The following is a 9,725-nucleotide window of genomic DNA, read 5'->3' on the forward strand; positions in this document are numbered from 1 at the left end:
TATTGGCAATGTACTCTTGAAAAATGTGGGTAACATTTTATTTGACGGGGTGTGCATAAGACTGACATGATGGTCATAAAGATGACACCTGTTAGAAACACTCCGTTTCTAACAGGTGTCATTCTAACAGGTGTTTCTTATAACCGAATGAAGTGTCATTTGGTAAATAACACTTTTAATGAGAAGTTGCTTTAAAGTTGGATTAAAGATCCATTAAAAATCCCAACTTTGCATTATTTTGTGAACACTTTAAATGCAAAGTTGGCACTTTTAATGGACCTTTAATCCAACTTTTAGTGTAGCATATTTAGTGATCTAAATAATACTGAATGTAATCAGATTTCAGTGTATTTATGAGAGTTTTAATGCTTAGTTTAATTTTGTTCACAGAAAATGTTTGTGTGGCTGCCGCACATTTTCACGCCAGGGAAAAAGTGTGTATTTACTCAAACCAACTCCAAGTTAATTTTTATTCATGCCGATTTGTGCGTAAAATATGGCGCCGCACATTTTTTTGTGCTTATGCACACTTTATACATGAGGCGCCTGGTCTGGAGACTGACTGGGCTAATCCAAGTCCTTGAAATGTGTCTTATGAAGCCACTCCTTAGTTGCCCTGGTTGTGGGTTTTGGTCATTGAAATGAGACCCAGCCACAGTCCATCTTGGTGCCTTTTGTGCCTGTGGGAAGACACACAAAACAAGCAACACATGGTCCTATCCATGCTCTCAATACGGCACAGAAAAGCACCGCAAAGCATCAAGTTTCCATTTTATGTTTAGGATCAGATTCGTCTTCCTTCCTCTAAAACAGTCGAGTTTATATCACAAAATGTTGTTGTCAGACCACAACCAGCTGGTTGGTGACAGATTCCAGATGAGTCTGTAGTTGTGCAACACTTTTCTGAAGTCCAGAAAACCAAAAGGACTTTACATTCAGTATTGATGCATAGACTCACATGCTTATGTCAAAGCCACAGCTGCAATGCAGTTTTCCAGTAATTTATTTGGGAACTTTCCAGTTTTCAACCTGGCATCATTAAAATCATGGGCCTTTGAGAATCCAGTTCAGAAAAAGTCATTCTAATGGATTTTTAATAAACATTGTTATCATAAAACCCATGTTCCAATCGTTTGACTGTTGCAATAAATAAAGTAATTACTATTCTGGAAAACACAAACACCACACAAATCTAAAATGTATAACTTTATATAAAAGTAAAGCATTACATTTAAGCTTTTACCATACATCAGAAATTATTGCATCAAGATTTAAAGCAGTACAAGAGGCATTTATTATCAACTCAAATGTAGTCGAGAGGTTGACTCACTTTAGGCTGGCTACCAGGATTTCATGATTTCTGAAATGTTTCTAATCTATCCTTGAAGCAAAAATATAAAAACAGTATACAAAAAATGAAAGATAAAAAGTACCTTATTTCACCAGCTTCACACAATTTTTTAAACCAGTGATACTGCAAGTCTCTCAATGTATGAGTCCACTATACCAGTAAGCTACAAATAAAAAAAAAACATTTTTGGCAAGCCTAAAAAAACAAAAAAAAAACAAACAAAAAAAAGGCTCAGAAAGACCTCTCTAATTTAGAAAACTCATAAAACCAAACCCTGAAGTGGCTCAACTACCAATGGGCCTGAACTAAAATTCACAAAACAACATCTCACTGATGTCAGTACTTCAGCACACTTAAACTCATGCAGCTTCATTTCCTCAGTACTGGAACATTTACATCATGTCATCATCTCCTCCTCCGTACATGTCTGCCAGTTTCTTGAAGCGAGGGCCCCAGTCGCTGAGGCAGTCATAGTCCTGGTCTCCATCGCTTGACGAGTTCAGAGACGAAATGCTTCCAGCTTCAGAACCTCCTCCTTCATAATCAAACACCAGCAGGGAGTCGTAGGGGGGAGCAGTCGGGTCGTTGTCTGCCGCCTTCAGGTTCTGTGTCGTAGAGTGAAATGCATTATAAGGCTTACAGGCTTATTTTTCAACAGAAGTAAGTTTTTCAGTGGTGTTCTGAACTCACATCATCAATGAAGCCGCCGATATCTTCTGGATTGGCAGGCCGAGGTTTGTACACAACAGGCTGGTACTGAAAAACTGGAGCCACTTCATCCCTGAACACATGGGGACGGTTGTCCAAACCACGGTGGAGAACACCCAGATCAAAGTAGTCCTAATGGAGAATAATGCAAAATAAAGCTTCCTTTTCGATTACAAGTCATGAAAACAGTCACTGTGTTAAACCACCAGAAGAGCTTGTTGAAAGTAAAGATTTAAATGTGTTCTCATGAACAGTTATAGCCATCAGCCCCATGTAAAAAAATATTACATGTAAACAATGTTCCAGAGTATAAATCTTGATTATATAAGCAGCATTTACCTGGTCCTCCTCTCCGCCTCCCTCCTCATCATAAAAAAAGATGTCGTCTCTGACGTCTTTATCTAGGAGTAAAGGTTGTTCCTTCTTTGGCTTGTTTTTATTTGCCAATAGCAGCAGCAGCAGGACCAGCACTGAAAGAGAAAAAAGCTGACATTACTTTTAATTTCAAGAGCAAAATCATCCCATATAGCTGGAAGGTGGCCACTATGGACTGACTGTGTCTTTAGATAAACACTGGAAAAGGAGATGAATGATGATGCCAAAATATGTCCTGGGTTACCTCATCAAGTCTGGACAGATAAAATACAATACAATCTACTCCAGTCAAGACTGAGGGTGAGTGGAGTAGTAGACAGAGAAACTAATCCAGACAAAAGCAGAGTGAAAATATCTGACATGACTCTCTTCAAGTAGCAAATTCAGTAAATTATTCTTTTAGTTAATTCATAGTTGAACTTTTGTCATTTAGAGACTGAAAAGATCAAAACCATAAGCAATTTTTCTTCAGACCAACTTTCATTGAAAGAACCTATATTCATCTAGAACTGTGGTAAATTCTTAAACTCACTAAGTAGCAGGAGGACGCCACCGAGTATTCCCAGGATCACTGGCAGGTTGGAGCCAGCAATAACTTTCTCTCTACAGGTCACTTCTTCTCCAGTGCAGTCACACACTTCAACTGTGACTGTGCTGACCTGAGACAGGCCCTGGTTGTCTGAAACCGTCATGATCACCTTGTAAAATCCGCTCTCCAGCTCACGGATCAAAGTCAGAATAATACCAGTTTCTGAAAAAGAAAAATATACAACAAACACCGTCACAAAACTAATTCCTACATTGCCAATTGTTTTGTCAATACAAGTTTCTTTTCATCAAGCTTTATTGCATTCCCACTACAAACATTTAGATTTGTTTTATTCAGGTGATCTTTAAGCAATATTTCTATTTTACAGGTTTAGGCAGTTTTTATTTGCAGAGGTAACTTTGGCTTGGTCAGCTTCGGTCTGCCAGATTAGCAGAAAATTCAACAGGCCTTTGGAATCATTTACATCGCCATTAGAACAGAAACGGCAACAATATTGTGATATAATTGTTAGTTCATATCAGTCATTACTAGTTTACATACTGTTGTTGTTCATCACAGCGGTCCAGTTAGCCTTAGTAGAGGAGTCCTTTATGTTGACGCTGTATGGAGAAGTAAAGCCTGGTCCATCTTTATCTGTTACAGTCAGCAGCTGATGAGCTGGTTTCTTGTTACAGACCTGTGGAAACAAAATGGATTTAAACCGCTGATGGGATTATGCTACAGTACATTTGTAATTTTCTATTCAACAACTGAAAATTAAGTCAAACTATAACTAAGCTGGCCAACTGAGGTGATGCTTGGTCAGTGGCACAAGAAGTGGGGATGCACTGTACGCAATGCAGAGGGGCGCTGCACTAGAGGGGGCGCCAAAACGATGTGGGGAAATTTTTTTCTAGTCTGTATTTTCTGTATTTAACAGCTGTTTGTGCATGTATGAAATGATCAATAGCGGAACGGCACTGATCAGACGTCCCTCTGCTCTTGCACCTCCTCTCCTGTCGCTCTCTACTCCCACATAGGTCTGTTGGGAGTGAACCCCTTCGAAACCGTGCTCAAGTGCGTCCTCCCGCCCCTTTTTAAAATCTGAATTGTCGTATACAGTGCACTTGACAAAAGTGAGGTAAAGATGGAGTGGCAGAAAAAAAAATAGCTCTCTGGGGCACCAAACAGGGAGAGGGATAAAGACATTGGAGAAAAGCTTTTCAAAATGATTGAAAAACAGTAGGTAAGTATAATCAGTGTTTAGGGTTACCACCCGTCCCCTAAAATACAGAATCTTCCTATATTTGGCTGCTAAATGTTGCATATTGAACAAATACAAGACACAATTTGTTCCATATTTCTATAAATGTCTGATACACACGCCTATCACACACATCAACATTATTTAGTCAATAATGACCAAAATAAAACAAGAAATATTAAGGTTAGCTAACTGTCATAGCAGGAGCTATACAGGACCCCTGGAGCACTACCGACAAACGACCTCTACCAGATATTTCACCACGTTCTCAGAAGAAAACTCTTGCAAAAGTACAGTCGTGAGTGGGAAGACACACATGCCAGGCAGAACAATATTGGTGAGGAATACTGGCAATTCTTTTTAAAAATGTGCTGTATTATGTCAGATGGATATATTATATCCATATTATATCAAATGGATAAGGGAGGAACACTGCAGACCCATAAGAACCTAAAGAACCAGACATCAGCATCTCCTGAGAATTTGGATAACCTGACTTCCTATCAAGCTATATGAATGAAGGAAAACATGCTAACCAATGGCTCAGACACAAACCTGCAGCCCAAGGGTGGTTCTAGACAAACGACTGACTCAACAGGGTCTTCGGTTCACTTAATGAAATATTACCCTGTTTTTATTTCATATTTTTAAGTTCCCCCCCATGAAAAAACACAAATTACCCTGTGGTCGTCATAGAACTCCTTATTTGTTTAAATATTTTGGTATTAGACTTTAAAATACCCGAATTTACTTTTGGCTGTCTGACAAGAATTTAAAAATATAAATCCTGTATTATGATCAGTCACTCAGTACTTGAGCATTTTACTTTTTATCAAATACTTTTGCACTTGCTTATTTAAAGCTTAATATACTAGATTATGGGTACAGTCCATTGGTACGGTCCATTTCATTTGATGCTATTCTTGACAAATGGCAAGTGCAAAGTCACGAAATGTAACAGTGTAGTGTTAAAACACTGTTTTAACACTACACTGCGGGGTGGATGCTGATGGTGTGTCCACATACACCTCAGAAAGTATGTAGTTATACCCTTGTGCTCGGTGATGACGTAACCATCCAGAATCAAAACAGAGCAAGCAGGACACAGAGTAGCTCTCATTTTGCACCCATTTAAAAAAAAGGTAGGAGCAAAACATAAATTATCTAGACCTGGTTTGGGTGGAGGGTACGTACTTGAAATGAACGATCCTCAACAACTGGGGCGTTGTCGTTGACATCCTCAAGTTTAATGATTAGCGTTCCAGTTCCTGTAGCTGGGATCTGATCTGGAGACATGGAAGAAACAGTAGTGAAGCATGAATAGTCCTGTTGACACCTTCAATGATCTAATGAGGAAGTAGAAGAAAATCTCTACAAGAAAAATTGAGAAATTCAGTGCTACAGGTAATATATTCTAAAGAGCTCTATTCAAGGCAATCTTGACAGTTTTAGCTCAAATCATTGAATTCCTTTTAACTTGCACTGATTCATAAAGATTTCTTCCAAAACCATTAAGACTGTCAACTCTCACACCTACCATCATCATATGCACCAATCAGGGCTGTGTATTTCTCCTCCTTGACAAAGCTGGATTCTCTGTCCATTTGGTTTCTCACTTTTATCACACCAGTATCCTTATCAATGCCAAACCACCCAGCTGGGTCTTTGAGTATTTTATACCTGAACATCAAGGACAAAAACTGATATAAATAACACAAAGCAGGACTTTGCAAGCAGAATAATGAAGAGATTAGTATTTATCTACAACATAAATTTAAAATATGTATGCAGACATTCCTCAAGTTGGAGGATTTTCAGGTTCCTTACATGACTTTCTGTTTGCGTCCAGTGTCTGGATCAGAAGCCGTGTACTGCACTACAGTGCTGTTCACAGCAAGGTTCTCACTTTTGGAAACATGCTTCTCTTCTGTTTCAAAAATGGGAGGTTCATTGACATCCTTCACAGTCACCACCACGGTAGCAGTGGAAGTAACCAATTGAACAGAAGGAGCAAAAGGAGCCTCATTCACCACTGTGACCAGCAGAGTGTGCTTACTGGTTCTCTCAAAGTCCAGACCCTGGATTAATGGAAGAAAGTTTTAGTGTCAACTCAGACATTAACAGCTCAGGCTGAACTTCAAATGATAAATGTAATAGGAGCTGAATTTTGATTAAAACAAACTACTTTACAATAGTTAAATTTGGTCCAACAATCAGAACCTGCTGGTCCTCTTACCTTAGCAGTAGTGATGATTCCTTCTTGTTTGTTTGTTCCTGTTTTCACAGTAAATAGATTTCCTGGATCTCCATTAATGATGCTGAATTTTGCATTCCAGGCAGGAGTATGAGGCTCATCACCGTCTGTCACCTCCATCTTAACAACCAGAGCATCTACCTTATTCTCTTCAACTGTTCCCGCATACTGAGAGGAGACGGAAGACATTTTTAAGGTTGATCACCACAACAAATTCCAAATCATCTTCACACATTTGCATACACAACTCATCCTTTAACTCTTGGGGATTCTTGGCTTACCAAAATGGGACATCCTGCTTTACTGCTTTGATTCTCAACATCTCAGTCAGAACAATTAATTCTATGAAACTTGGCCAAGACTTTTTTTTTTTTAAGTTTCCTTTTAAAAATGTGTTGTCCCTGTGATTATAAGTTATGCAGAACAAAATATATGCATTTTGTGTACACTTAAGACCTTTTGTCTCATTTTGGTCCCATTGACTGCTATTTAACCACATATTTTCAGTGGAGAGAGTTATTCTAGCATTTTAAAATAACTTTTCAATGAAAACCAAACTAATCCAAGATTCTGCCTTCAAAATACAAGAAAAGCTTGTTTTGGGTGTGATGACCTCCTTGATATTACCACAGGCCCTGTCCATTTATTTAATCAAGTTTCAATGGGGAAAAAGTAGTCCTGGTATGTTGGCAAAGATGTAAAGGAATGGTGTGAATGTGATATATTTCGTGTGTGTGTGTGTGTGAAATAAAGTATGTTTTGTTTATGTTTTCTCCATCACAGGAAAGGTTGATGTGTGGCGTAGCATGTTTGTATAGGTACAGGTGGCAATCAAAGTTAAAGTTGACTTTGTTTATGTTTCTTTGTCAAGAGAAAGAGACCGCTCTCCTATGAGCTCTTTGCACGTCTGCTTCCACATTCAGGGTTAAGCAGCTCTGTCATTTCCAGTCAATTGAAAATAGCATTTTACACTTGGTGTTTGCAGGGTTTGACCAAGGTAACAATTAATGATATATATCAGTGGTCCCCAAAGTCGGTCCTCGAGGGCAGGCATCTTGCATGTTTTAGTTCTCTCCCTGGTTCAGCACACCTGCATCAAATGATGGCTCATTAGAAGGCCTAAGGAGAACATTGACTTACTGAAGAGATTGTTACTACCACTAGGGAGAGAACTAAAATATGCAGGATGCCAGCCCTCGAGGACCGACTTTGGGTCCACTGATGTACATTGATCTGATGCTCCAACAAGTAAGCTGAAGAAAGGTTTTAAGATGTATGCCTTGTTATACATTCACAAATACGAAGGTGAGTTTTACGGTCTTTAATCTTTGTGACTAACATTAACTTTAGCTTATGCTAGTAGACAATATCGGCTGACATTTTCATGATAAAAATGTGCTATTTAAGTATCTAAACATTTTAATCCATTCTACCGAACAATGTTTTTACTGCATTTTGTGTTTATTTTCAAGTATGTTGCTGTAATGTGGGTTTATTGTCATTAATGTCAGAGACCAAGCAACGGGGGAGATGATGGTGCGGGCTTTTTGCTTCCAAAGCATGAGGAAGCACAAGAAGCCCCATAGCTTAAAAGTAGGGCATAACTGGTGTCAGAGTTCGAGTTCAGCTGACTGTTCAGGTTTGGAGTTGTTGCTTTTAGAAAAATATGGCCGTGTTCCTTAAGGTCTCCGTGTCATTTCGTTTTATTACTTTTGTATGCTTCTTGTGAAGAGCTCAAATAGGATGGTGTTAACAGCAGCGTATACAGGCGGATCAGTTGCTCGGCTGTCTGGCTGTGATCTGCTCACTCGTTCCCATACATTTGCTCTTTCAGGCTGAATACAGAAGTAATTCCATGGAAATAACACAGGGATGGCTCCTTTCTTTCCCATCCATCTCCCATCGGTAGCATTAGGCTGAAGAAGCTGATCCGCAGTGAAGTGAAGGCTGCAAACTTTGCTGCTCGGCGTTAGCTTTAACTTGTCGCGACAAATAGTTTCAAGCCCATTATATTTGGAAGACAATGTTCATGGTATTGCTTTATTTGCTTCTGAAATATGACCGTCTCTTCTAGCTGTCACGGTAACTCAAAGCGGAAGCAAGAAAGCCACTAATACGGATGTGACATCATCGCTGTAGGTGCAAAAAGCCTATTAGATGAGAGGAGCAGCGTGTTTATGCAGTTAGGCTAGTTTATCTCGGAGAAATTACCACCTAGAAAATGCTGCAGCCATGACTAGAGAACTCCGTGTGGAGATTTACCAGATTGCAAGTCTGAGGATGATGAGGATGAAATGTCTGATGTAAATATAAGCAGAAGTCAAAATTCATATGAGGGGGACGAATTGCAGCCTGGCAAAGGAGGATCCTTTCAACTGAGAGGAGGAGGAAGCAATGGGTGATGGGAAATCTCCATGAAGATGATAATAAAAAAAAAAAGACAGGGAAATTCTGTGGTCTTCCACACATGAAAAGGCTCCGTCATACTTTTCTCCTCATCTCTCAACTCCAGGATCTCCAGGCTTTTGACTACATTCATCTCTCTTTACAGACTTCTTGCAGCTAATCCTGCACTTCTCAGACCTACAGGGGAGGTCATCAGTAAATATACAGAATGATTTGGGTGAGGAGCAGCATCTTTGTTGTCTACATGTTAAAAATACTGCATATTTTGTTTTCCCCCCTTCAAAAAAAAAAAAAGATTTCTGGACAAAAATTTAAGTTTATCTCTATAGCTGCAACAAGACAGTTTAAAGTGCTTTATATGACAGGCATAAAACCATAGAAAAGATTTTTAAAATGAGAAAACCCTCATATCTCTGTATAGATCTGAAGTTATTGAAAAGATTGAATGGATGGAAAGTGGGAAAAAAAATTAGATTGAATTTTTACTGCTCTTTTGTAAGATGTACCATTTCAGGTCAAGAATGTAAAGTGTGTCAGTTTTAACTCTCATTACTCCAAAAATAATAATGCGTAAACATCAATACTGTTAATTTTTGACCTGGTCAAGGCTGGAACATCCACATCAAAGATTCAATTTTGCTGTTTATTTTTGAAAAATATTGCATATTTTGGGTTTTTCCTCCTTCAAAAATTTGAATTTTTTTTAACAAAACAGGCATAAAACAGAAAATATTTTAAAAATTGAAAAACTGAGTAAAATGGTCCTCCATTTAAAAAAATATATTCTTGTTTTAAGAGCAACTAATTTATAAATGGAGATCTTCAAACAAAGCCACGC

At 38.6% G+C, this 9,725-nt stretch overlaps 1 protein-coding gene across 2 annotated transcripts in view; it reads right to left on the reverse strand.

The window, feature by feature from the left end:
* Positions 1 to 1,189: 1,189 nt before the first annotated feature.
* Positions 1,190 to 9,725, reverse strand: part of LOC106941825 (cadherin-1-like) — a 25,881-nt gene continuing 17,345 nt past the window's right edge. For both annotated transcript variants that reach the window (XM_015024953.1, XM_015024952.1), the window contains exons 6-14: positions 6,464 to 6,649; positions 6,055 to 6,305; positions 5,765 to 5,907; positions 5,422 to 5,513; positions 3,525 to 3,660; positions 2,967 to 3,185; positions 2,399 to 2,529; positions 2,042 to 2,191; positions 1,190 to 1,956 (exon numbers count right to left, since the gene is read on the reverse strand). In XM_015024953.1, coding sequence (XP_014880439.1) covers positions 1,744 to 1,956; positions 2,042 to 2,191; positions 2,399 to 2,529; positions 2,967 to 3,185; positions 3,525 to 3,660; positions 5,422 to 5,513; positions 5,765 to 5,907; positions 6,055 to 6,305; positions 6,464 to 6,649 — 1,521 coding nt within the window. In that variant the 3' untranslated portion in view covers positions 1,190 to 1,743. The remainder of the gene's footprint in view (positions 1,957 to 2,041; positions 2,192 to 2,398; positions 2,530 to 2,966; positions 3,186 to 3,524; positions 3,661 to 5,421; positions 5,514 to 5,764; positions 5,908 to 6,054; positions 6,306 to 6,463; positions 6,650 to 9,725) is intronic.

The sequence above is a fragment of the Poecilia latipinna genome, unplaced genomic scaffold (assembly GCF_001443285.1).
Source record: "Poecilia latipinna isolate Pla-1442-1.1 unplaced genomic scaffold, P_latipinna-1.0 Scaffold3886, whole genome shotgun sequence".
In the NCBI taxonomy this organism is placed as follows: Eukaryota; Metazoa; Chordata; class Actinopteri; order Cyprinodontiformes; family Poeciliidae; genus Poecilia; species Poecilia latipinna.